Here is a 27,442-nt window from a genome sequence, read left to right as displayed (position 1 = left end):
GTCACAGTAACAAGTTCTGCTGCTGTCCACTCTTTAAAGAAGTTTGATTCCATGATTCCATTAAACATCACTGCAGCATGTTTTTGTGCCTTTAACCTTCAATAAAACACTGAACCTGATCTCCATTTCTATCACTTTGTTCCCATTTGCTCCAAAGTTGCTCCTGACATGTTTGTTTTCTTTGAAACTTGAATCATTTGGCTGCACAACATGAGTTTGTATGGATGGAGCCACTGGTGGAGCTGGCAGAGTGTAAGAGCTGAAGTCACTCCGTCTTTATTGAAGCAGCAGCATGTTGTCATTAATATTAATGAGAGCTCTTTTTCACTTGTTCTGTTGGACTGTTTTAACCTGCATCCTGTTGGCTTCAGCTCACATGTTTTATTCTTTATTCAGATTGATGTACTGCAGGTTGTCAGAGGTCAGCTGTGCTTCTGTGGTCTCTGCTCTGAAGTCCAACCCCTCCCATCTGACAGAACTGGACCTGAGCTTCAACACCATCAGTGACTCTGCAGCGAAGGAGCTGAGCAGCTTTCTGCAGAGTCCACACTGTGGACTGAAGACTCTGGGGTCAGACACCATGTTTTAGTTGTTTGTTCAGATTAATATGATGTGAAAGTTGTGCTGGTCTTCATGGTAAAGTCTGTTTTCTTCTTCAGTGGTTCAGTTGATGAAATGATGATTCATTAAATAATGTTTTATTCTTTATTCAGATTGTGCAGCTGCAGTTTGTCAAAGATCAGCTGTGCTTCTCTGTTCTCTGCTCTGAAGTCCAACCCCTCCTCCCATCTGACAGAACTGAACCTGAGGGGGAACAACCTGAAGGAATCAGATGTGAAGCAGCTGTCTGATCTTGTGAAGAGTCCACACAACAAACTGCAGACTCTGAGGTCAGTAGAGGGTTGGAGGTCCATGCAGCTCTCAGCTGTATTTTATCAGACTTTATTTATTATTTATTACATTATATTTATTAAAGCTGATGGCAGCTGAGGAAGAGATGCTCTGAAACACTCCTTTATCTCCTCTCTTCTCTCTTCTCTCTACAGGTGGGAGTGGTCATGAACAGGCCGATGTGAGCTGAGAGGATGAAGCAGCAGCAGCTTGTGTGCAGAGAGACTCTGACTGATGATGATGATGATGATGATGATGATGGTATTCTGTGTTTTTCTTCCTTTGCGATAATATTGTTAAAGTTGGGTTAGAAATGATCAGTAATGGAAACGATCCATAAACCTTCAGTTCCGTCTGAACTTAAAGAACAGCCGCAGTCTAAAGTTCGACACCTGTTTTATTCTCTCGGCTTCATTTTCTGCCTTTAAAAACGGACTTTTAATCTGTAAATCTTTCATCTTTTAATCTTTAAATCCATCAGTGGAAATGAAAAGCTGTCGGTGTGATTCAGTCAGAGACGACTGACCTGATGGAAACATTTATTATTATTATTGTTATTATTATTATTATTATTACAAACAAAGAAGAGGAACAGACTGAAGCCCAACTCGGCTGAAATGATCTTGTTGTTAAATAAACATCTTTGAACCTTTCTATAAATCTTAGTAAATCATATCTCTGTTACATTTTATGATGGCACAATCACATTATAACACAAATATATTATTAATGTCTCTAATAAAACATTTGAAGATGCTCATCAAACCTTTATTGTTATGCAGAACATTTAAAGTCCAACTTTCTGCCTCTGGGCCCCTGCTGCTGAGCACTAATAATGTGGAATGGCTGCAGACTGTGGGGGGGGTAGCTGTGGTGGAGCAGCGCTGCTGCCACACACACACACTCAGCCCTGTCGTTCCTCATGTTTTCGTGTCATTTCGTATCACTCTCAGCTTCTCTGTGATAGCTCTTTTGTGGCCATCCTGAAAGGTTTCCCCCGCACTGTGAGCCCCCCCCCAATCATGGTCACATCCTTTTTATTCCTGTCACCGATTAAGTTATTGATCCTTCAGACTGTTGCCTCGTGTTCCCTGCTGGTGATGTCACTGTAACGGGGGATGCATCACCATGGCAACCAGAGCCAGCCCAAGGCATATGCCAACTACGCGGTCGCTTAGGGCCCCCACGCCACCAGGGGGCCCCAGAGAGCACCGAGACGTTGTGATAAAAAAGTAAATATATACATGAAATTAAAATAACATTGAATAATTTAAATGAAATTGTATTACTCCAGAAAAAAAAATTATTTTGACAAAATAGTAATACTAGGTTAATTTATGTCTCCTGTTGGCTGCTGCCACCGTTGGGCAAAATTATTTAAGTATTGTATTTATTATTTAAGTATTTAATTTTGATTACAACTTTATTTTTCTGTAAGATAATGTGAATGTCATTTGATTCTATTTTGTTTTTTGAACATTTTGCACACCATTGCACATCTGAAAGAAACGAAACTATTTAACGTGTTTGCTATAAATGCAGTCTCCAGCCTGCTGATGTTACTTTCAAATAGTTAAATTAATGAGCCATACTTATACATCACTCTTTAAGTAGAAGTTAATTAAACCATATTTATGAGTTTGCTATCCCTTTAAGGTTAAAAACAAGAATGACACCTGTATAATGTAAGAGGATTACAAATAATGCTAATGATTGTGGGTCCGTTACACACATAACAGTGTAGCCTATGGAATAATGAGGCATCTGGAGCTGAGGTGGTGGCAGGGGGGCCCAAATGAAATTCTGCTTAAGGCCCCATAAAGGCTTGGGCCGGCCCTGATGGCAACCTTAAAGATGGAGAAGCTTCAGACAGCAACAAGGTGTATTTGAGCTAACAACCACAGAACAAACATCAGGAAGCTGCTCCACATGGTGATCCATGAATTCATGCATTTGTTCTTTATAGAACTTCTGGTTCCTGTTCTTGAGCCTAAAATGAGCCTAAAATTAGGCTGAAAGGAGCCTAAAAGGAGACTAAAATTAGGCTAAAAGGAGACTAAAATTAGGCTAAAAGGAGCCTAGCAGCACCTTGTGGTGCACCAAACTCCTTCTGTGAGATTTACTCATAAAATCGATAGCTTTAAGACTCTTAACAGCTCTCTGCTCAGCTTTAAGACTATCCGGGCAGACAGAGACCGCAGACAGAGCGCTAACAGGAAAGGAGGAGGATCACAGAGCTGGTTAACAACAGATGCTGTAATCCTGGACCTGTCACTGAGAACCTCAGACCTCTGAAGGTTTCCACCACATCTTCCTCTCTGCTACACTTCAGCTGATTTATATTTTATTTGTTCTCTGTAACAACAGCTGATCTTTGTGATATACTTTACCTTCAGAGATAAAGGTAATGAACTGAATTGAATAAATGTTTTGGTGAACATCTGTTGTGATTTCCATTAAATCAACTTTTTATTAACTGTAATGATGTGATATATGATATGATATATAATGCTGAGCATGGACATGTAGCGTGGGTTTGTTTACTCTTCTTAGAGTAAACAAACCAACATGAGTCTTTGTGTTGTTGTTGTTGGATCAGAGCACGTGTGACGTCACATGTGTTATAAGTGACATCACCGAGGCGGCATGCTGTTTAAAGGCACGCGCCTCAGGTGGACTTCATCACAGACTCTGGACTCTGGAGGAGTTGTTGTCTCCTTTGTTTGAAGGATTGTTTACTTGTTTACACACCTCGGTCTGTTCACAGAGGAGCACGTGACCCCTGAAGGAGTTCAGTCACGTGAGAACAGATGTTAATCAGGATGGAACATGATCTACAAATGTTCCTGATAAATTAATCAGTGATGCTCAGAGTGTGCGCGTGCGTCTGTGTGTGTGTGGGGGGGTCTCTGCTGTTATTGTGAATGAGGGGTAGCATGACGTCACGAAGCCAATGTCAACAATGCAGCTCCTGGAGGAGGAAAGGCGTTTCATCCCAGACTCACACGCGGACACGCGCGCAACACCCAGCTGCGGACTTTAAACACAATGTGGACCCGATCCGGGCTCTGAGGTTCTGAGCCGGAACAGCAGGTGAGTTGTGTCGGTACCGGTCCGGCCGGCGGGGCTGGGAGCTGTTTGTATCCATGTGAAGGTGCCTGCGTAGCGGCTGCGAGCTGCGGGCTGCCCGCCTGTCCGCTCCGGAGGTGTGAGCTGTTTGTATCCGTGTGAAGGTGCCTGCGGAGCGGCTGCGAGCCGCGGGCTGCCCGCCTGTCCGCTCCGGAGGTGTTTGGCGGTGCAGCCGCTGCATCTGACGGGGTGTGTGTGTGCGTGTGTGCGTGTGATGGAGGTTTGTGGGTCTTTGTGTGGTTTACGTTGGTGAACACGCGGCAGACTCTCATTTCCACCGGGAAACCAACGCATCCGGAACCGGAGCTCCGGCTGCTGTGCGGCGGGGGGAGGACGGGGCCGCGGCGGACAAAGGAGGCAGCTGCTCACGCCCTCAGCCGCCAACAAAGCGCTAAATGCGGCACCGAGCCGACGGCACCTGGCTCATTTAAACCAGCTAACAGTGAATACTCGGTGTGGAGGCGGGGCGTGCGCGTGTTGTGCGCGCTCGCGCCTACTTGTGTGCAGGGCTCTTTGTTGTCCTTTGTTAAGCAGACTGTTTACCTCTGAACCTCTGGAACCAGAACCTGGTTCTGATCCACCACACCGGGCCAGATGGGTTCAGATCAGGTGTGAACGGGCCACATGGGCTCAGATCCATCTTTGTTTACCCTGAACCCTCCTTGACCACAATGAAGGAGCTGCTCTGGTTCCAGAGTTCAGCCTCAGAGGGGAACTGTTCAGAGGAACCCCCCGCGGTTCCACATCTGTACGAACCTTCAGCAAAGTGTTCAGTTCCCTCTCTGAACTGTTCAGAGGAACCACATGCATCTGTACGGACTGTTGGCAAAGTGTTCAGTTCGGATGAGGAACTGTTCAGAAGAACCTGCCGCCATCTGCAGGAACCCTTAAAAGGGACTGAGTTTGGGTTGAGAACTGTTCAGAGAAACTTTCTGTGGGTCGTTTCTGTTCACATCTGTTCAGATCTGTTCACATCCGTTCACATCTGTTCATATCTGTTCAGATCTGTTCAGATCCGTTCATATCTGTTCATATCTGTTCAGATCTGTTCACATCTGTTCACATCTGTTCATATCTGTTCATATCTGTTCAGATCTGTTCACATCTGTTCATATCTGTTCAGATCTGTTCACATCTGTTCATATCTGTTCAGATCTGTTCACATCTGTTCAGATCCGTTCATATCTGTTCACATCTGTTCACATCTGTTCAGATCTTTTCAGATCTGTTCACATTGTTCACATCTGTTCACATCTGTTAAGATAGATAGATAGATAGATAGATAGATAGATAGATAGATCAATACTTTATTCATCCCAATTTGGGAAATTGTTTTGTTGCAGCAGCATACAGTAAAGATATGAAAGATATGAAAAACAATTTAAGTAGTAAAAACAAGCCAATAGAATAAAATAAAATAAAATAAATAGAAATAGTGAACAAACATTCGCAATGTACAAATCTACAGTATTTTTATTTATTTTTTTTGTTATTGTTTTTTAGGAGATACTTCAAGCCTATTGAGGTTGAAGTTCTCTTCCAGCCAGAGGGGGGGTGTTGAAGATGGTGATGGCTGCTGGTAGGAAGGAGTTCCTGAATCGGTCCTTGTGACAGCGGAGCTGGATGAGCCTGTTAGAAAAGGAGCTCCGCTGTCCAACCACCAGCTGGTGGAGAGGATGGGTGGGGTTATCCATGATGGATAACAGTTTGTTCAGTGTCCTCCTCTCCACCACCGATTCGAATGAGTCCAGTTTGCAGCCGATGACAGAACCAGCCTTCTTAATAAGTTTATTAAGCCTGCTGGTGTCACCGGCTCTGATGCTGTTCCCCCAGCAGACCACAGCAAAGAAGAGTGCACTGGCAACAACAGACTGATAGAACATCTCCAACATCTTGCTGTTCATCTCTGTTCACCTCTGTTCACATCTGTTTACATCTGTTTACATCTGTTCACATCTGTTCACATCTGTTCAGATCTGTTCACATTGTTCACATCTGTTCACATCTGTTAAGATCTGTTCATCTCTGTTCACATCTGTTCACATTGTTCACATCTGTTCACATCTGTTCACATCTGTTCACATCTGTTCACATCTGTTTACATCTGTGTACATCTGTTCACATCTGTGCACATCTGTTCACATCTGTTTACATCCGTTCAGATCTGTTCACATCTGTACACATCTGTTCACATCTGTTCACATTGTTCATCTCTGTTCACATTGTTCACATCTGTTCACATCTGTTCACATCTGTTCACATCTGTTTACATCTGTTTACATCTGTGTACATCTGTTCACATCTGTTCACATCTGTGCACATCTGTTCACATCTGTTTACATCTGTTCAGATCTGTTCACATCTGTTCACATCTGTTCAGATCTGTACACATCTGTTCATCTCTGTTCACATCTATTTACATCTGTTCACATCTGTTCACATTTGTTCACATTTGTTCAGATCTGTTCACATCTGTTCACATTTGTTCAGATCTGTTCACATCTGTTCAGATCTGTTTACATCTGTTCAGATCTGTTCACATCTGTTCAGATCTGTACACATCTGTTCATCTCTGTTCACATCTATTTACATCTGTTCACATCTGTTCACATTTGTTCACATTTGTTCAGATCTGTTCACATCTGTTCAGATCTGTTCAGATAGGATTTTCTTTTATTTCAGAGTGAATGAAATATAGTTTTATTTCTGGAGTTTTATTTTCAGTCTTAATCACATTTAGTTCCCTGCGCAGCGATAAAACTGGGACATCTCAAACAGAAAAACCTGAAATTAAATCTGCATACAAAGACCCAGTGAGGATGATGAGGACAGACCGTCCTCGGAGGTGAAGAATAGCTCTGGGAACAGACTGATGAAGCTCTTTGCTTTTGTGTTGCGGCTCTATTTTTATCACCTTTACCTCATCTGTCCGCTGCCTCATCATCTGACCATCGATCTGCCTGTGAAACCATAAACTATCAGCTCTTTGTCATCAGTCCCAAACTTTCCAGCTTCATCCAAAGGCTCACTGTGGAGTCCCCCAGGGGTCAATTCTTGGACCTCTTCTGTTTAACTTGTATATGCTCCCTTTGGGTCAGATATTGCAGAACTTTAACATCAACTATCACAGTTTATGCAGACGATACACAACTTTATGTGTCTCTGTCACCATGGCGACTGCAACCCAGCAGACGTACTGTGTCAGTGTCTGGAGGAAGTAAACACCTGGATGAGAGAGAATTTTCTACAGTTAAATTAAGACAAAACTGAGATCATTCTGTTTGGGAGCAAAGAGAAGAGGGACCATAAAATCACTGACCAAGTTGGTAACCTCGGAGTGCAGATAGACTCAGATCTGACTTTCAGCAGCCACGTCAAAGCTGTCACCAAGGCAGCTTTTTACCAACTCAGAAACATCAACAGAATTAAAGGTTTCCTCTCCCAAACAGACCAGGAGAAACTCATCCATGCGTTCATCTCCAGCAGACTCCATCACTGTAATGCTCTTTTAACTGGACTTCTCATTGTTAGGGCCTAACCCTAACCCTAAGGCTTAGTTAGGGCCTAACCCTAACCCTAACCCTGAGGCTTAGTTAGGGCCTAACCCTAACCCTAAGGCTTAGTTAGGGTCTAGCCCTAACCCTAAGGCTTAGTTAGGGCCTGACCCTAACACTAAGGCTTAGTTAGGGCCTAACCCTAACCCTGAGGCTTAGTTAGGGCCTAACCCTAAGGCTTAGTTAGGGCCTAACCGTAACCCTAAGACTTAGTTAGGGTCTAACCCTAACCCTAAGGCTTAGTTAGGGCCTGACCCTAACCCTAACCCTAAGGCTTAGTTAGGCTTAGTTAGGGCCTGACCCTAACCCTAAGGCTTAGTTAGGGCCTGACCCTAACCCTAAGGCTTAGTTAGGGCCTGACCCTAACCCTAACCCTAAGGCTTAGTTAGGGCCTGACCCTAACCCTAACCCTAAGGCTTAGTTAGGGCCTAACCGTAACCCTAAGGCTTAGTTAGGGCCTGACCCTAACCCTAACCCTAAGGCTTAGTTAGGGCCTGACCCTAACCCTAACCCTAAGGCTTAGTTAGGGCCTGACCCTAACACTAAGGCTTAGTTAGGGCCTGACCCTAACCCTAACCCTAAGACTTAGTTAGGGCCTGACCCTAACCCTAAGGCTTAGTTAGGGCCTGACCCTAACCCTAACTAAGCCTTAGGGTTAGGGTTAGTGTTAGGCCCTAACTAAGCCTTAGGGTTAGGGTTAGGCCCTAACTAAGCCTTAGGGTTAGGGTTAGGGTCAGGCCCTAACTAAGCCTTAGGGTTAGGGTTAGGCCCTAACTAACCCTAAGGCTCCACAGGTAAATGTACACCTGTCACAGAGCAGCAGGTGGAGGCAGACGGGTGATTCTGACTTAGCAACGTGTGGAGGCATCAGTTTAAGCTGCAGCTCACCCTGCTTCACCTTCAGATGACCTTATGAATGTCTGATCAGGTATCTGGGAGGGATGGACTGAAGTGGGCATTTTAAGGATCTAATCTAAGGAATCTTCTTATCTGAGTTTGGTCAGTTTGAACTCATCTGTCAGGTCCCACCGCAGCTCGCAGCTTTGTTTGGATCAAACTTCACCAGTTAGCATACTGACCCACAGCTGAGGGCTGCAGACCTGCTGAGGGTTCTGAAGGTTCTGAGGGCTGCAGACCTGCTGAGGGTTCTGAAGGTTCTGAGGGCTGCAGACCTGCTGAAGGTTCTGAAGGTTCTGAGGGCTGCAGACCTGCTGAAGGTTCTGAGGGCTGCAGACCTGCTGAGGGTTCTGAAGGTTCTGAGGGCTGCAGACCTGCTGAAGGTTCTGAAGGTTCTGAGGGCTGCAGACCTGCTGAAAGTTCTGAAGGTGCTGAAAGTTCTAAAGGCTCTGAAGGTTCTGAGGGTTCTGAAGGATCTTAAGGTTCTGAAGGTTCTGAGGGCTGCAGACCTGCTGAAGGTTCTGAAGGTTCTGAGGGCTGCAGACCTGCTGAAAGTTCTGAAGGTGCTGAAAGTTCTAAAGGCTCTGAAGGTTCTAAGGGTTCTGAAGGATCTTAAGGTTCTGAAGGTTCTGAGGGCTGCAGGCCTGCTGAAAGTTCTGAAGGTGCTGAAAGTTCTAAAGGCTCTGAAGGTTCTGAGGGTTCTGAAGGATCTGAAGGTTCTGAAGGTTCTGAGGGCTGCAGACCTGCTGAGGGTTCTGAAGGATCTAAAGGTTCTGAAGGTTCTGAGGGCTGCAGGCCTGCTGGAGGTTCTGTTCTTCCAGCTCAGAGATCCTTGTTCTGATCGCTGCTGCTGTGTTGCTCCGGTCTGAGCTGAGATGGAAACAGCATCATTGTTTCCTTCAGCGGCTCGAGTGTCAAAGGAACCTTTGAAGACGTCCCTCTGAGGGGAAGTTCAGGGTGTGTTCCTCCTCTGATCCGGCCTCCTCTGCTGGACTCAGTTCTTTCTGAACGGGACCTGCTTCACTTTCCCTGAAACCTGACCGGTCGGATCCGGTTTCTGCTTCCTGAGGCAGAGTGATGTCAGCCCAGCTGAAAGGAGGAGCAGGGAGTCGCCATCACACAGGTGGAATGGATCCTTCAGCTCTTCTGGGTCCCCTCAGGGCTCAGCTGGTGATGGTGTCACTCTGACAGAACGCGCCGGAGCTCAAGCTGCCGGCCGGAGGCTGAGATGCAGACATGTGAACACTTTCTGCTTCTGATTTTAATTTCCACCTGACAGCCGTAGGCTGTGACAAGTGGAGGTCAGCAGGTGGCGCCGTGGGGCAGTTAGGTAGTTAGTTGGGTACATAGGCTGTAGTCCACATATGTCACAGTCGAGGCCCGCGGGCCAGATCCGGCCCGGGAATTAATTATCTATTTTCTGTTTATAATGCATGCGCTTTTATTTATGCATTTTTCTTGATATTAAGAAACATATTTTGTTTTTAAAAACAATTAAATGTTTTGCTATTTGCCTGTTGAAAATGTTTTCCCTTGAAGTTACTGACAGAGCCATAACAAAATATTGCTTTATTCATTTAATCATTAAATAATATACAGTGTGTTAGGTCTTGGTTCAATAGGCTACGTGCAATCATTTCAATATGTTTTAATAAACATTGAACCAGTCCGGCCCTCGGCTTGTAACAAATTTGTTTTTTTGGGCCCTCGGTGTATTTGACTTTGACATCCCTGCTGTAGTCGCTCTGGATAAAAGCGTAAAATGCAAAAACATAAACAAAACGTCAAACAACCCTAATAATCCTGAAGGATTTGGTAGACCTTTAAATCTTTAAACTAAATCAGCGCGGTTTCTGCTTCCACTGCCAAAGACTCACAAACAATCCTGATGGCTGGTTTTAACGTGAGTCTGTCGGTCCCTGTTTGCTCTGAAGATCCTTCTGTAACAAGTTCTCCTGAGAGAACAATAGTGGTGCAACGGATAATCATTGATCCGTGATCCGTTCGGATCAATTATTTCGGTTCGGCACACACATGATCCGCGGATTGATTTATGAAAAAAAAAAATTGTGCGCATGTTCAGTCCTCACACAGCCGTTACAATTCCTGCTAGTTCCAGGGACAGAGCTACTTTCCACGCTCTGGGTAAAAGTCTGCAACAGTTCCCTCTTCAATAAGCAAACAGTCCTATGGCTCGTTTGTGATTTATTGTCCTCAGCGTACAACACGTAGAACAGTGGGCATGGAAAATAAAAGTAGGCTAGACTTCGGTGACTAGGCCTACTGTAACGATAACTGCTGCCTCTAGTGCTACGTCTGTTTCCATATACTCGCGCTGCCACACAAACCTGTCGCCTAGGTTACCACACAGACATAACACGTAGCTGACATAGCGATAGCTAACGTAAAGAAAACCCCTAACCTGCAACACAGTGTGGTCATGGCGAGCGGAGGAACAGAAGAGCTTGAACGCCCCACGTCATTTAAATCCCCTGTTTGGGAGCATTTTAGCTTCCCTGTCAAATTTAATGAAGAAGGAAAGAGGTTGGTGGATAAAACCGTGACGGTGTGTAGGCACTGTGGCACAAGAAAGCCACACAACAGTGGAAACACATCGAGCATGGCCACGCATTTGCAGCGACATCACCCCGGTGTTTCACTGACAGGAGTGAAACTGAAAGCGGCTCAACAACCGCTCATCACCGCGGCATTTAAGCAGCCCCTTCCTTCACAAGAAGGTTTAGTCTTCTGATTACATCTTATCAGAGAAGCCATGTTGTTAGGGATGGGAATCGAAAACCGGTTCTTGTTGAGAACCGGTTCCCAGTGTTTCAATTCCTTGTAATCGTTTGCCAATTTTGCAAACGATTCCCTTATCGATTTCAGTGGGCGCGAATGACGTCACCACGCAACGTTGCGTGGCGAGTCCAGCGCAGCCAGCAGCCAACAGTAAACATGGCGCGGTACAAACGCTCGAAAGTTTGGTTACACATCCCTAAAAAAGACGACAACAGGGCAACTTGCAAAGTGAATATTTCACCAAAAGGAGGAAATACTACCAACATGCAATAACTATGAATGAATGTCGCGTTTTCGATCCGCTCCGGACTAACGTTGGTGAATCTGAACCCAGCAACGTTAGCAACGTTAGCATGTCCTCGGCTAACACTACAGGTAACTAACTAACTAACAAACACTGCCTATCATGTTAGCACATTTGCCTGATTGTAAAAGCTCCTGTTAGTAACGGTTAAGGTTAAATGAATGCCTTCTCAGGCATTACATTTAGATGAATTCATGAGAGACAGAGCCTGACTGGCTCAGAGCCAGAGGCTGGTGGTACTACCCCCAGTTCACCTCTACCTCCAGCTTCTCCTTTCACCAGAGCAGGAAGAGTTAAATTACCCAGGCCAGGATAGACCAATGTGGACCTCACCGTTGTTGGGTTTGTGAGGTCATGACTCGTGTTACTTCTAAACTAAACAAAGTTGATGCTAATCGACCGATTTGTTGTCCTTTTTCTCCAACTGAGAATCGATAAGGGAACCGACAAAGAACCGAATCGTTAAGCAGAATCGAAAATGGAATTGAAATCGTAAAAATCTTATCAATTCCCATCCCTACATGTCGTAGCTACTGCTGCCATCTGAATAAGACAGCTATCCAGTTACCTGACTGTATGATGGTGTTCCACAGGGATCCGTCCTGGGGCCCTTTCCATTCATTTATCATAAGTCTTCATTCAGATGGCAGCAGTCCCAGTTTCCATGCTTTGGGGCGGAGTCTCCCACACCTTTGGTCATCATGTCTCCACCTCAAAGACCCATTCCTTCGTCGTTTGCTGTGGTCTCCTCATGTTTTGCAGCATGTTTTGTATTTCCTGGTTCCTGGTTGAATAAGGTGCGTTGTGTCCTCTGCAGACTGACGGGGGGAGTGATGTCGGAGCAGCGGGGGAGCGAGGCGCCCGTCTACGTGTACGAATCCAAGGTGCACTGTGCCAACGTGCTGCTGAGCCTGGAGGAGCAGCGGCGGCGGGGCATCCTCTGCGACGTCACCCTGCTGGTGGAGGGCAGGGAGGTGCGGGCGCACAGGGCCGTGCTCGCCGCCAGCAGTCGCTACTTTCTGCAAGCTCTGCTGGGACCCGGCGGGTCAGCCAGCGACACCGAGCCCATCATCAACCTGCCAGACAAGGTAACCATGGCAGCACTGAGGGAGGAGAAGGGTCCAGGTACTCTCTTTGGCAGGTTATACAGTCCCTGCGTAACCCATAAGAGCTGTGGACCCATTCTCTGTCTGTGGAGCTGGTTTATGGTGATGTTGGACTCCACCAGGGCTGCCCCCCCTCACCGTTCCTGTTTGTGGTTTCATGGACAGGATCTGGAGGTATAGTCAGGGGGAGGAGGGCATTTGGTTTGGGGGTCGGGGCTAAGTCTCTGCCTCAGGGGGAGGAGTTTCTGCTTCAGGGGGAGGAGTCTCTGCCTCAGGGGGAGGGGTCTCTGCATTAGGGGGAGGGGTTTCTGCTTCAGGGGGTGGAGTTTCTGCCTCAGGGGGAGGAATCTTTGCCTCAGGGGGAGGAATCTTTGCCTCAGGGGGAGGAGTCTCTGCCTCAGGGGGTGGGCTGCTGCTTCTCCTTATCTAATAAAATGAAGACAGAGGCTGTGGGCTGGTTTGTGTCGGACTGAGCAGGACTGCAGGCCGTGATGGGGAGGAGGGAGCTGCATCTTCCTGTGATTAATCAGGTCAGAAGGCAAAGAGCCATGAAACTGCAGAGCTGACACAAAGTCATGAACACATGTTGGGTGGAGAATTAATGGCTCCTTCCTCTGAGGCCCACATGGCCCAGATCTGTCGTCCTGATTAATGTCTGAGTCCATCTCAGGCCTCCACCTTTGCACAGCTCCACCTTCTCTGGCTGCAGCTTTGTCGTCCACAGGAACAACGTGAAGCCGTCACAGCTCGACGCTTTCAGGACCGAAGAGAACAAACTGCTGAACCTCCTGGTTCTTAGTCAGTGTCCTTGGGATGTCTCGGAGCATCTGGTTGGTTAACCTCAGAGCTCTTACTGGGGTGTGAATGTGGAGCAGCTCAGACAGGCAGGATGGTGCCGGTCCATTTAAAACCTTAAAGTGAGCAATAAAACCTGAAAAGCAATCTGAAAACAGACTGGGAGACAATGAAGGGGTTAAAGTTTTACTCTCAGTCAGATGAAGACAGAGTCAGACGGATTCTTACACATGTGACAGTCCTCATGAAAGGCTAACCTGAGTCTGTTCTCTCCGCAGGTGACGGCCCGAGGCTTCGCCCCTCTGCTGCAGTTCGCCTACACGGCCAAGCTGGTGCTGAGTCAGCAGAACATCCACGAGGTCATCCTGTGCGCCGACTTCCTGGGCGTGCACAACCTGGAGGACTCCTGCTTCCGCTTCCTGCAGGCGCAGCTCCAGAACGACGAGCAGCACGCCGGCAGCAGCGAGGTGGAGCACGAGGACGAGGACGCCGTCTTCTCCGAGGACACCGTCTACACCGAGGACGCTCGCTTTGACAGCTGGGCAGACAGGATGCAGCAGGCGGGACACGAAGCTCCGCCCCCTGCTGACCTCCCTCAGTGCCGCAGGTACAGGAGGCATCAGCAGGTGGGAGGTGGCAGCAGGGAGGAGGTGCAGCACGCCAACCCCGCCTCCGTCAGCCCCGTGAGCTCAGGCCCCGCCCCTCTGACGCCCTCCGGGATCAAAGAGGAGCCGCCGGTGTCCGAGGACGGCGCCGATGAGGACGCCGAGGAGGGCTGCAGCCCCGAGCTGTGCACGGAGGAGGTGCTGGAGATGGAGCTGGAGGTGGAGGGCGTCCCGGCGGAGCCCTCGGCGTCCTGCCTGCGCTCCTACCTGCAGCGCGGCGGCCTGGACCTCAGTGCCACGCCCGGCGCCGCCATCCAGCAGCTGCTGAGCCGCCAGCTGAGCCTCAGCCACTACAGGGAGCTCCTCCGGGGTCGAGGGCCCAAGGGCGACCACATGGGCAGGGCCTCCACTCAGCACGGCGAGCTGGACCGGCGCAGCGTCATCTTCTCCTCTGCGGGCGGTGAGCGGCGGGCTCTGCGGCCCGAGGTGGACGAGAAGCTCAGAGACAAAGTGTCGGCCCTGATGGAGGCGGAGGTGGCCGGCTCCACCCGGGCCGGTTCTCCGGCTCCGTCCGACGCCCAGACTTCCAGCTCCCGCTCGTCCGTGTCCCACCCAGAGGACGGCTTCTCCCCGGGGTCGGGGTCGGGCTCGGGCTCGGGCTCGGCTCTGTCCCGCTGCCTGGAGCGGATGGAGCCCCAGGACGCCGGCCACGCCAGGGTCAAGAGCGAGCGGGGCTTCGGCGCCAGCGGCGGGACCTCCAGTGACGAGTCCAGCTCCTTCTCGGAGGGCGACAGCGAGGGCGGCGCTTCGGTCTCCAGGCCCGAGGTGAGTACGCTGCCCTCAGCCCGGTTGGTGTTTGGTTGGGTCTGAGAGGAAATCTGGACCCTGGTGCTGGTTTAATCCGTTATTTATTACCCCTGAGCTGCGTGTGTGTGGGCCGACCCAAACACACTCAGGGACTCTGACCTCTGAAAATTTTGAAAATTCAACCCTCTGAAATGGCATTTCCTGCATTTTTGAGAGGATTTCAAAGTAAGAAACTGAGACTGTAGATAACTGTTTCAGGCAGTATTTTTTCAAAGAATGTATACATTTTCGATGAAGAATACGAATTCAATATATTCATTTTTGTAATGCCTCCACCTGCATTGACATGTGAGTTTTATTAATGTTTTGTGTACATTGTGCTTACGATTTAAAGAGGCGAAATGATAAGAGACATGTTAATTGTAGTAGAGATAAGTCAGAGGATGCAATGTGAGTGAGGTCCACATGACGATCTGAAATGCTACAATGACAGTCACTTTGCAGCATCTTAATAACTTGCTAGGTTACTTAGGGGCACTTTACACGGAAACGAAAACGGGTTAAAAACGCAAAACCTTTTTGGCGGACGCACTATATCGTTTAGATGGTAACGGCGTTTTGGGGGGATTAAACTGCCCTCCAGAGTGGAATTCTTAAATTTTGAAATTCTGTCGAGTGGCTGTTCCCATAAATCCGTGTAAATGTTCGTAATTACCCCCTGAAGAAGTTGTATTAATGTTTTCACACGTGTGGTCTATCTGCTCATTATACACCGTTTCTCCAAAATCATTTTGATCAATGAAATACTGTGTTCATTGGTGTTTTCAGTCAAACATATTATAACAACCCTTAATGTGTAGGCTATTGTACATCATAATCAAAATTAAATCAAATCAAATTTACTTATATAGAACATTTCATGTACAAAACAATTCAAAGTGCTTTACATAAAATAAAAGCATTGCAGCAGGGAGTGGAAGAAGCATTAAAAATACATAAAAGAATATAAAGAGAACAAATAAAATCTTTTAAATGAATTTAAAAACCAGCAACAGTCCAGATAAGTTCAAAGATATCGTGCAGATTTCATGCACAGACACATGAGAACAGAAATGTCTTTAACCTGGATTTAAAAAAGTCTCCATTTGGTGAAAGTTTAATCTCCACTGGCAGTTTGTTCCACTTGTTTGCAGCATAACAGCTAAATGCTGCTTCTCCATGTTTAGTCTGGACTCTGGACTGGACCAGCTGACTCACTCACTCACCATCATTTTCTGATGTAACGCGGTCAGGACACTGATCAGGTGTGATCAGAGACCTTTAACAGACCTGTAACAGACCTGTAACAGACCTGTACACCTGTACCTGTGGACCTCACACAGTGGATTCATGAGACAACACCTGGAACCCGCTCCAGTTTCTTTAATACTGTCTCTGGATGTGTCTCAGATAAACGATTAAACTGAATCTCACCTCTAAACTTCACATGTAGCTCCTGTTTGTTCTGGTCCCGTCTGTTAAACTTCCTTCATCTCAGCAGGTTCATGAAGAGTTTAAAGTTACGGCGTGCTGAGTGACGTCATCACCACAGAAAGCTGCTGCTCTCTGAGTCAGGGCTGACACTGCCCCCTGCTGGGCGGCTCACCACATTACACCATAACATCATAGTTTATTGAAGGACAATAAATCCGATTCTTTACGATGTTTTATTCCAGTTTTATCAGAACATGAGAACTTTTATTTGTTTCAGTGCTCAGCGCCCTGCAGCCTCACCAGTCCCTCCATCCGCTCAGCTTTCACCAGGGGAGGCTCAATAGATAAGCACACTCAATATCTGGACTTTGTTCTGTTGATGGGAAGGCGCAGTATTCTCAAGGCCACCAACAATGGAAGGTTTTACCCGACCTAATGAGAGAAGCACCCACAGAGGGACATTTGGGCTTTGAAGATTAGGGATGGGAATGGATAAGATTTTTACGATTCCAATTCCATTTTCGATTCTGCTTAACGATTCGGTTCTTTGTCGGTTCCCTTATCGATTCTCATTTGGAAAAAAAGGACAACAAATCGGTCGATTAGCATCAACTTTGTTTAGTTTAGAAGTAACACGAGTCATGACCTCACAAACCCAACAACGGTGAGGTCCACATTGGTCTATCCTGGCCTGGGTAATTTAACTCTTCCTGCTCTGGTGAAAGGAGAAGCTGGAGGTAGAGGTGAACTGGGGGTAGTACCACCAGCCTCTGGCTCTGAGCCAGTCAGGCTCTGTCTCTCATGATTTCATCTAAATGTAATGCCTGAGAAGGCATTCATTTAACCTTAACCGTTACTAACAGCAGCTTTTACAATGAGGCAAATGGAGCTAACATGATAGGCAGTGTTTGTTAGTTAGTTAGTTACCTGCAGTGTTAGCCGAGGACATGCTAACGTTGCTAACGTTGCTGGGTTCAGATTCACCAACGTTAGTCCGGAGCGGATCGAAAACGCGACATTCATTCATAGTTATTGCATGTTGGTAGTATTTCCTCCCTTTGGTGAAATATTCACTTTGCAAGTTGCCCTGTTGTCGTCTTTTTTAGGGATGTGTAATCAAACTTTCGAGCGTTTGTACCGCTTGGGCGCCATGTTTACTGTTGGCTGCTGGCTGCACTGGACTCGCCACGCAACGCTGCGTGGTGACGTCATTCGCGCCCACTGGGATCGATAAGGGAATCGTTTGCAAAATCGCCAAACGATTACAAGGAATTGAAACACTGGGAACCGGTTCTCAACAAGAACCGGTTTTCGATTCCCATCCCTATTGAAGATCTCTCTAGACTTCTTGATGCATCAGTCTGTAGTTCTGAGACGGACCTGATTGGTTTCTGTGTTCGACCAAGTCTGTGTCGGCAGAGTTCTTCCTGCTCCGTCTCCACATCGGCTGTTTGAAGGCGACCATCCCCGATGCGCCACACTGTGAACAGCTACCTGAAATATCTGAGTCACTGATGAACACACTTTCACCAGAGGGTCAAACTGTTCCTGTTTGGCTGTTTTATCTTGGTCCTTTTCAGGATTTTCTCAGTGTTTGGTATCTTTTTGTTTGAAGCCCAGTTTGGTCCTGATTGTACAGCGAACCCTAACCCCCGCATCTTTGGGAGGCTCCTTATGTCCAAGAACTGTTGTAAATATGATAATTCTTCATTTTTGTGAGAATGCTTTAAGGCATTCTCACTATTAAGTTCCTGTTTCTCTTTATTATTATTATTCCGCCAGTTTTCGGCACCTAACTACTCCTGCATACTTTCAGCTATTTCTACAATTTTGGTATCAAAGCTCTTTCAGCAGATTCCTTCTATATTTTTTTTGGTGTTTTTAACTTTTACACTTTTTAAGATATTCAACTTTTATCAAAATTTTCCCGTCATTCAAATGAATGGAAACTGCCTTCAGCTCTTCCAAATCATCTTCCTCTTTCCAACCTAACTACTTCTGCATGCTTTCAGCTAGAGACACCATTCAAACTTTAAATGGGTCACAAGACATTCAGCTATCACTAATTGTTTCAGCTTTTTCAAATATTCAGCCAATTTTGAAATATGACAGTTTCAAAAACATGAACATTTAGCTCCTTCTTGATTTTTATGAATGAGCACACAGTTGAGTGCGTGCTGATAAGTTTAAAATTTTTCAGTTTTTTTCAAACAAATTCCTCTAACTTTCATACAGTTTAACTTAGAGAAATAAATTATACCTTAAAATGTAGGAAACATTGTCCTCTTTCAGCCAATGTAACTACTAAAGAGCTCACATTTACAGAATTTCAGCTATGAGCCTTGAACCGAGATCAACCTCTCAAATTCTCTGACTAACTCCAATGTTAAGTTTGGCAGTACACAAAAATCACAAAATTCCTTCAACCAATACCTCAGCAACAGTTTTTACTGCTAAAATTGAACTATTTTCAGCTTTTTTAGCATGGTCAGCTATCCCCATTCAGCTCATAAGCATTCTCACTGCTGTTTCGCAGGAACAGCTCTTTCTAGTTCATATTATTTGTTCCTAATAAACTCATTTGTGTCTTATTTTAGTTTCTTATTTGTTGTTTTAACCCAAATAAACCCTGACAGACCAAACTCAGGACAGTGACCCACACATCTGTACCCTGACCTTTGAATGATTCTTTAGGACCCTGAAAACACTTTCTTGGTTTCTATGAAGACCTTCTGGTCACCCCTCTGAAATAAAGCCTTGTGGTCCTTTCAGGTGAAGCTGCCCTTCCCTGTGGACCAGATCACCAACCTGCCACGCAACGACTTCCAGATTCTCATCAAGATGCACAAACTGACCTCAGAACAGCTGGAGTTCATCCATGACATCCGCCGCCGCAGCAAAAACCGCATCGCCGCCCAGCGCTGCCGAAAGAGGAAGCTGGACTGCATCCAGAACCTGGAGAATGAGATCCGCAAACTGGTACAGCCTGAAACACATCAAAGCTGAATTCGTAACCCTAACCATTAACCTGAACCCCAACTATGGCCATAAAGGCCCTTTAAAGTCCCTCTAAATATGTGGTTGGTGACCATAAAAGTTCTGCAGGCTCCTCATTTGAATGTAGAAAAGGGAACACACTCATGGTTCCATTTGAAACAAGAAGCTAAGGGCAGATTATTGATGCGCAAACAGAACCAGAGTTTAGGTCAGAGTTTGGGTCAGAGTTTGGGTCAGAGTTTGGGTGAGTTTGGGTCAGAGTTTGGGTCAGAGTTTGGGTCAGTTTGGGTCATTTTGGGTCAGAGTTTGGGTCAGAGTTTGGGTCAGTTTGGGTCAGAGTTTGGGTCAGAGTTTGGGTCAGTTTGGGTAAGTTTGGGTAAGTTTGGGTCAGTTTGGGTCAGAGTTTGGGTCAGTTTGGGTCAGTTTGGGTCAGTTTGGGTCAGTTTGGGTCAGAGTTTGCATCAGTTTGGGTCAGAGTTTGGGTCAGTTTGGGTAAGTTTGGGTCAGTTTGGGTCAGTTTGGGTCAGAGTGGGTAAGTTTCGGTCAGTTTGGGTGAGTTTGGGTGAGTTTGGGTCAGTGTGGGTCAGTTTGGATCAGAGTTTGGATCAGTTTGGCTCAGTTTGGGTCAGAGTTTGGGTCAGTTTGGGTCAGAGTTTGGATCAGTTTGGGTCAGTTTGGGTCAGAGTTTGGGTCAGTTTGGGTCAGTTTGGGTAAGTTTGGGTAAGTTTGGGTCAGTTTGGGTAAGAGTTTGGGTCAGTTTGGGTCAGTTTGGGTCAGAGTTTGGGTAAGTTTGGGTCAGAGTTTGGGTCAGTTTGGGTAAGTTTGGGTCAGTTTGGGTCAGTTTGGGTAAGTGTGGGTCAGTTTGGGTCAGTTTGGGTCAGTTTGGGTCAGTTTTGGTCAGTTTGGGTCAGAGTTTGGGTCAGTTTGGGTCAGAGTTTGGGTCAGAGTTTGGGTCAGTTTGGGTCAGTTTGGTTAAGTTTGGGTCAGTTTGGGTCAGTTTGGGTCAGAGTTTGGGTCAGTTTAGGTCCGAGTTTGGGTCAGTTTGGGTCAGTTTGGGTCAAAGTTTGGGTCAGTTTGGGTCAGAGTTTGGGTCAGTTTGGGTCAAAGTTTGGGTCAGTTTGGGTCAGTTTGGGTCAGTTTTGGTCAGTTTGGGTCAAAGTTTGGGTCAGTTTGGGTCAAAGTTTGGGTCAGTTTGGGTCAGTTTGGGTCAGTTTGGGTCAAAGTTTGGGTCAGTTTGGGTCAGAGTTTGGGTCAGTTTGGGTAAGTTTGGGTCAGAGTTTGGGTCAGTTTGGGTCAGTTTGGGTCAAAGTTTGGGTCAGTTTGGGTCAGAGTTTGGGTCAGTTTGGGTAAGTTTGGGTCAGCTTGGGTCAGTTTGGGTCAGAGTTTGGGTCAGTTTGGGTCAGTTTGGGTCAAAGTTTGGGTCAGTTTGGGTCAGAGTTTGGGTCAGTTTGGGTCAAAGTTTGGGTCAGTTTGGGTCAGTTTGGGTCAGTTTTGGTCAGTTTGGGTCAAAGTTTGGGTCAGTTTGGGTCAAAGTTTGGGTCAGTTTGGGTCAGTTTGGGTCAGTTTGGGTCAAAGTTTGGGTCAGTTTGGGTCAGAGTTTGGGTCAGTTTGGGTAAGTTTGGGTCAGCTTGGGTCAGTTTGGGTCAGAGTTTGGGTCAGTTTGGGTCAGAGTTTGGGTCAGTTTGGGTCAGAGTTTGGGTCAGAGTTTGGGTCAGTTTGGGTCAGTTTGGTTAAGTTTGGGTCAGTTTGGGTCAGTTTGGGTCAGAGTTTGGGTCAGTTTAGGTCCGAGTTTGGGTCAGTTTGGGTCAGTTTGGGTCAGTTTGGGTCAAAGTTTGGGTCAGTTTGGGTCAGAGTTTGGGTCAGTTTGGGTCAAAGTTTGGGTCAGTTTGGGTCAGTTTGGGTCAGTTTGGGTCAGTTTGGGTCAAAGTTTGGGTCAGTTTGGGTCAAAGTTTGGGTCAGTTTGGGTCAGTTTGGGTCAGTTTGGGTCAGTTTGGGTCAAAGTTTGGGTCAGTTTGGGTCAGAGTTTGGGTCAGTTTGGGTAAGTTTGGGTCAGCTTGGGTCAGTTTGGGTCAGAGTTTGGGTCAGTTTGGGTCAGTTTGGTTCAGAGTTTGGGTCAGTTTGGGTCAGGTTGGGTAAGTTTGGGTCAGTTTGGGTCAGTTTTGGTCAGAGTTTGGGTCAGTTTGGGTGAGTTTGGGTGAGTTTTGGTCAGTTTGGGTGAGTTTGGGTGAGTTTGGGTCAGTGTGGGTCAGTTTGGATCAGAGTTTGGATCAGTTTGGCTCAGTTTGGGTCAGAGTTTGGGTCAGTTTGGGTCAGAGTTTGGATCAGTTTGGGTCAGTTTGGGTCAGAGTTTGGGTCAGTTTGGGTCAGTTTGGGTAAGTTTGGGTCAGTTTGGGTCAGTTTGGGTCAGAGTTTGGGTCAGTTTGGGTAAGTTTGGGTAAGTTTGGGTCAGAGTTTGGGTCAGTTTGGATAAGTTTGGGTCAGTTTGGGTCAGTTTGGGTAAGTGTGGGTAAGTTTGGGTCAGTTTGGGTCAGTTTGGGTCAGTTTTGGTCAGTTTGGGTCAGAGTTTGGGTCAGTTTGGGTCAGAGTTTGGGTCAGTTTGGGTCAGTTTGGGTCAGAGTTTGGGTCAGTTTGGGTAAGTTTGGGTCAGCTTGGGTCAGTTTGGGTCAGTTTAGGTCAGAGTTTGGGTCAGGTTGGGTCAGTTTGGGTCAGTTTGGGTCAGTTTGGGTCAGGTTGGGTAAGTTTGGGTCAGTTTGGGTCAGTTTTGGTCAGAGTTTGGGTCAGTTTGGGTGAGTTTGGGTGAGTTTTGGTCAGAGTTTGGGTCAGTTTGGGTCAGAGTTTGGGTCAGTTTGGGTCAGTTTGGGTCAGTTTGGGTCAGAGTTTGGGTCAGAGTTTGGGTCAGTTTGGGTCAGTTTGGGTCAGAGTTTGGTTCAGAGTTTGGGTCAGTTTGGGTCAGTTTTGGTCAGTTTGGGTCAGAGTTTGGGTAAGTTTGGGTCAGTTTGGGTCAGTTTGGGTCAGAGTTTGGGTCAGTTTGGGTCAGTTTGGGTCAGAGTTTGGTTCAGTTTGGGTCAGTTTGGGTCAGAGTTTGGGTCAGTTTGGGTCAGAGTTTGGGTCAGTTTGGGTAAGTTTGGGTCAGTTTGGGTCAGTTCGGGTCAGAGTTTGGGTCAATTTGAGTCAGAGTTTGGGTCAATTTGAGTGAGTTTGGGTCAGAGTGTGGGTCAGTTTGGGTCAGTTTGGGTCAGTTTGGGTCAGAGTTTGGGTCAGTTTGGTTCAGAGTTTGGTTCAGTTTGGGTCAGTTTGGGTCAGTTTGGGTCAGAGTTTGGGTCAGTTTGGGTCAGTTTGGGTCAGAGTTTGGATCAGTTTGGGTAAGTTTGGGTCAGTTTGTGTCAGTTTGGGTCAGAGTTTGGGTCAATTTGGGTCAGTTTGGGTCAGAGTTTGGGTCAGTTTGGGTCAGTTTGGGTAAATTTGGGTTAGTTTGGGTCAGTTTGGGTAAGTTTGGGTAAGTTTGGGTCAGTTTGGGTCAATTTGGGTCAGTTTGGGTCAGAGTTTGCATCAGTTTGGGTCAGAGTTTGGGTGAGTTTGGGTGAGTTTGGGTGAGTTTAGGTCAGAGTTTGGGTCAGTTTGGGTCAGAGTTTGGGTCAGTTTGGGTAAGTTTGGGTCAGTTTGGGTCAGTTTGGGTCAGTTTGGGTCAGAGTTTGGGTCAGTTTGGGTCAGAGTTTGGGTCAGTTTGGGTAGGTTTGGGTCAGTTTGGGTCAGTTTGGGTCAGAGTTTGGGTTAGTTTGGGTCAGTTTGGGTCATTTTGGGTCAGTTTGGGTCAGTTTGGGTCAGAGTCTGGGTCAGTTTGGGTCAGTTTGGGTCAGAGTTTGGATCAGTTTGGGTCAGTTTGGGTCAGTTTGGGTCAGTTTGGGTCAGAGTTTGGGTCAGTTTGGGTCAGAGTTTGGGTCAGTTTGGGTAGGTTTGGGTCAGTTTGGGTCAGTTTGGGTCAGAGTTTGGGTTAGTTTGGGTTAGTTTGGGTCAGTTTGGGTCAGTTTGGGTCAGTTTGGGTCAGAGTCTGGGTCAGTTTGGGTCAGTTTGGGTCAGAGTTTGGATCAGTTTGGTTCAGTTTGGGTCAGAGTTTGCATCAGTTTGGGTCAGAGTTTGGGTGAGTTTGGGTGAGTTTGGGTGAGTTTAGGTCAGAGTTTGGGTCAGTTTGGGTCAGAGTTTGGGTCAGTTTGGGTCAGAGTTTGGGTCAGTTTGGGTCAGTTTGGGTAAGTTTGGGTCAGTTTGGGTAAGTTTGGGTCAGTTTGGGTCAGAGTTTGGGTCAGTTTGGGTCAGAGTTTGGTTAGTTTGGGTCAGTTTGGGTAAGTTTGGGTCAGTTTGGGTCAGTTTGGGTCAGTTTGGGTCAGAGTTTGGTTAGTTTGGGTCAGTTTGGGTAAGTTTGGGTCAGTTTGGGTAAGTTTGGGTCAGTTTGGGTCAGTTTGGGTCAGTTTGGGTCAGAGTCTGGGTCAGTTTGGGTCAGTTTGGGTCAGAGTGGGTCAGTTTGGATCAGAGTTTGGGTCAGAGTTTGGGTCAGTTTGGGTCAGAGTTTGGATCAGTTTGGGTCAGTTTGGGTAAGTTTGGGTAAGTTTGGGTAAGAGTTTGGGTCAGTTTGGGTCAGTTTGGGTCAGAGTTTGGGTCAGTTTGGGTCAGAGTTTGGGTCAGTTTGGGTCAGTTTGGGTCAGAGTTTGGGTCAGTTTGGGTCAGAGTTTGGGTCAGTTTGGGTCAGTTTGGGTCAGTTTGGTTAAGTTTGGGTCAGTTTGGGTCAGTTTGGGTCAGAGTTTGGGTCAGTTTAGGTCAGAGTTTGGGTCAGTTTGGGTCAGTTTGGGTAAGTTTGGGTCGGTTTGGGTCAGTTTTGGTCAGAGTTTGGGTCAGTTTGGGTCAGTTTGGTCAGAGTTTGGGTCAGTTTGGTTCAGAGTTTGGGTCAGTTTGGGTCAGTTTGGGTCAGTTTGGGTCAGAGTTTGGGTCAGTTTGGGTGAGTTTGGGTGAGTTTTGGTCAGAGTTTGGGTCAGTTTGGGTCAGTTTGGGTCAGTTTGGTTCAGAGTTTGGGTCAGTTTGGGTCAGTTTGGGTCAGTTTGGGTCAGAGTTTGGGTCAGTTTGGGTCAGTTTGGGTCAGTTTGGGTCAGTTTGGGTCAGAGTTTGGTTCAGAGTTTGGGTCAGTTTGGGTCAGTTTTGGTCAGTTTGGGTCAGAGTTTGGTTCAGAGTTTGGGTCAGTTTGGGTCAGTTTGGGTCAGTTTGGGTCAGAGTTTGGGTCAGGTTGGGGAAGTTTGGGTCAGTTTGGGTCAGTTTGGGTCAGAGTTTGGGTCAGTTTGGGTCAGTTTGGGTCAGAGTTTGGGTCAGTTTGGGTCAGTTTGGGTAAGTTTGGGTCAGTTTGGGTCAGAGTTTGGGTCAGTTTGGGTCAGTTTGGATCAGAGTTTGGGTCAGAGTTTGGGTCAGTTTGGGTCAGTTTGGGTCAGAGTTTGGTTCAGAGTTTGGGTCAGAGTTTGGGTCAGTTTGGGTCAGAGTTTGGGTCAGTTTGGGTAAGTTTGGGTCAGTTTGGGTCAGTTCGGGTCAGAGTTTGGGTCAATTTGAGTCAGTTTGGGTCAGAGTTTGGGTCAGTTCGGGTCAGTTTGGGTCAGTTCGGGTCAGAGTTTGGGTCAATTTGAGTCAGTTTGGGTCAGAGTTCGGGTCAGAGTCTGGGTCAGTTTGGGTCAGTTTGTGTAAGTGTGGGTTAGTTTGGGTCAGTTTGGGTCAGAGTTTGGGTCAGAGTTTGGGTCAGTTTGGGTCAGTTTGGGTCAGAGTTTGGGTCAGTTTGGGTCAGAGTTTGGGTCAGTTTGGGTAAGTTTGTGTCAGTTTGGGTCAGAGTTTGGGTCAGTTTGGGTCAGTTTGGGTCAGAGTTTGGGTCAGTTTGGGTCAGTTTGGGTAAATTTGGGTTAGTTTGGGTCAGTTTGGGTAAGTTTGGGTAAGTTTGGGTCAGTTTGGGTCAATTTGGGTCAGTTTGGGTCAGTTTGGGTCAGAGTTTGCATCAGTTTGGGTCAGAGTTTGGGTGAGTTTGGGTGAGTTTGGGTGAGTTTGGGTCAGTTTGGGTCAGTTTGGGTCAGTTTGGGTCAGTTTGGGTCAGAGTTTGGGTCAGTTTGGGTCAGAGTTTGGGTCAGTTTGGGTAGGTTTGGGTCAGTTTGGGTCAGAGTTTGGGTTAGTTTGGGTCAGTTTGGGTAAGTTTGGTTCAGTTTGGGTCATTTTGGGTCAGTTTGGGTCAGAGTCTGGGTCAGTTTGGGTCAGTTTGGGTCAGAGTTTGCATCAGTTTGGGTCAGAGTTTGGGTGAGTTTGGGTGAGTTTGGGTGAGTTTAGGTCAGAGTTTGGGTCAGTTTGGGTAAGTTTGGGTCAGTTTGGGTCAGTTTGGGTCAGTTTGGGTCAGTTTGGGTAAGTTTGGGTCAGAGTTTGGGTCAGTTTGGGTCAAAGTTTGGGTCAGTTTGGGTCAGTTTGGGTCAGTTTGGGTCAGCGTTTGGATCCTCAGAACCTGATCATCACATGCTGACAGACAGTCACCTGTTTAACATGCTGAATGTTGAACATGTTGAACATATTTTCTGCACCCAGGTGTGTGAGAAGCAGAAGCTGCTGAGCGAGCGGAACCAGCTGCAGGTCTGCATGTCGGAGCTGTGGCAGAACCTCTCCTTCCTGTCCCAGCAGGTGTGCCAGGAGGTGCAGGGCAGCCAGAGTCCCTCCATCACCGCCAGCATCGACCTCACCTCCACCCCGTCGCCCCGCTCCGACCCGGGCTCCATCCGGCTCGGATCACCGGACCCCTGTCGGCCGGGGTTCCAGATGTCGGGTCCGGGTCAGGAGAACCCGGAGAGCCCACTGGTGCTGGGGGCCACTGTGACGGTAGATTTCTGTCAGGAGATGACTCAGAAGTGCACGACGGAGGAGCAGCGGAACCAGAACCACTTGTAGATCTGGACCTGCTCAGACTGACAGACCTGGGGGGGGGGGTTCTGTTCTGTTTCGATGTTTCATCAGCAATATTGTGGGACAGGTGTTTCAGGGTGGGTGTGAACCAACGTTCTTCCTCCTGGAGCTGCAACTCAGGAACTTCATAGCTAACTCACGTGTGCACGTCGGTAGGGATGGGAATCGAGAACCGGTTCTTGTTGAGAACCGGTTCCCAGTGTTTAAATTCCTTGGAATCGTTTGGCAAACGATTTTGCAAACGATTCCCTTATCGATTCCAGTGGGCGCGAATGACGTCACCACGCAACGTTGCGTAGTGAGTCCAGTGCAGCCAGCAGTCAACAGTAAACATGGCGCCCAAGCGGTACAAACGCTCGAAAGTTTGGTTACACATCCCTAAAATAGACGACAACAGGGCAACTTGCAAAGTGAATATTTCACCAAGGGGAGGAAATACTACCAACATGCAATAACTATGAATGAATGTCGCGTTTTCGATCTGCTCCGGACTACCGTTGGTGAATCTGAACCCAGCAGCAACGTTAGCAACGTTAGCATGTCCTCGGCTAACACTGCAGGTAACTAACTAACTAACAAACACTGCCTATCATGTTAGCGCCATTTGCCTCATTGTAAAACCTGCTGTTAGTAACGGTTAAGGGCCGCGTATACTCTCGCAGCAGTGTGTCGCAGTGAGCTTGTCGCAGACACGACGCAGTTATTTTTGATTTATGCCCACTTTTGAAGCGCTGTCTGCGCTATGTTAATCCCACGCCACAACGCAAGAGGGACAATCACGAACAAGCTAGGATTGTGGGTGTGGTGGGAGGCGTGTTTCTCTTCCGGTTACGGAGTTCATTCAACAACAATGGCGACTGGACGAATGCGCACTTTGATTGACATGCAGCTGATCGATCTAGAAATAGAATAAATATTGCTACTACTGGAGCTGGCAGAGAGGCGAAAGAATCGTCACGCTTAGCACGGTTAGCGTCACCATTAGCCGGTTAGCAAACCGGAAATACGCATAGTGTAGAGCGGATGTAGAGTTGACCAATCAGAGGCCTCCTTTCTCTCCTCCCTGCGGCGATGTCTGCGGCACTGTCTGCGGTGAGTTACAATTTTGGGGAGGTGCACCAGACT

At 47.2% G+C, this 27,442-nt stretch overlaps 2 protein-coding genes across 5 annotated transcripts in view; both read left to right on the top strand.

Moving 5' to 3' along the window:
* The window catches only part of LOC142366181 (NLR family CARD domain-containing protein 3-like), a 31,121-nt gene extending 29,504 nt beyond the window's left edge, over positions 1-1,617 (top strand). For 2 of the 4 annotated variants that reach the window (XM_075447998.1, XM_075447997.1), the window contains 3 exons: positions 397-570; positions 714-890; positions 1,047-1,617. In XM_075447998.1, the coding sequence (XP_075304113.1) occupies positions 397-570; positions 714-890; positions 1,047-1,062 (367 nt within the window). In that variant the 3' untranslated portion in view covers positions 1,063-1,617. Of the gene's footprint in view, positions 1-396; positions 571-713; positions 891-1,046 lie in introns of those variants that run through there. The other 2 variants (XM_075447999.1, XM_075448000.1) reach the window with 2 other exon arrangements.
* A 2,252-nt stretch (positions 1,618-3,869) lies between these two features.
* On the top strand, positions 3,870-26,326 carry LOC142366262 (transcription regulator protein BACH2-like). Its single transcript, XM_075448094.1, has 5 exons — positions 3,870-3,984; positions 12,392-12,662; positions 13,754-14,905; positions 19,133-19,339; positions 25,946-26,326. The coding sequence occupies exons 2-5, from the start codon at positions 12,408-12,410 to the stop codon at positions 26,300-26,302; spliced, it is 1,971 nt and encodes a 656-aa protein (XP_075304209.1). The 5' UTR covers positions 3,870-3,984; positions 12,392-12,407; the 3' UTR covers positions 26,303-26,326.
* Positions 26,327-27,442: the final 1,116 nt, after the last annotated feature.

The sequence above is a fragment of the Odontesthes bonariensis genome, chromosome 17 (genome assembly GCF_027942865.1).
Source record: "Odontesthes bonariensis isolate fOdoBon6 chromosome 17, fOdoBon6.hap1, whole genome shotgun sequence".
NCBI lineage: Eukaryota > Metazoa > Chordata > Actinopteri > Atheriniformes > Atherinopsidae > Odontesthes > Odontesthes bonariensis.
Note: the sequence above shows the minus strand (reverse complement) of the source record. Positions and strands in the feature narration are given on the sequence as shown.

Excerpts from the sequence above, each read along its gene's own strand:
- LOC142366262 (XM_075448094.1), top strand. The coding sequence starts at position 12,408 with ATGTCGGAGCAGCGGGGGAGCGAGGCGCCCGTCTACGTGTACGAATCC. Across the intron at positions 12,663-13,753 it reads TCATCAACCTGCCAGACAAG|GTGACGGCCCGAGGCTTCGC; the intron begins GTAACCATGGCA and ends TTCTCTCCGCAG. Across the intron at positions 19,340-25,945 it reads AGAATGAGATCCGCAAACTG|GTGTGTGAGAAGCAGAAGCT; the intron begins GTACAGCCTGAA and ends TTCTGCACCCAG.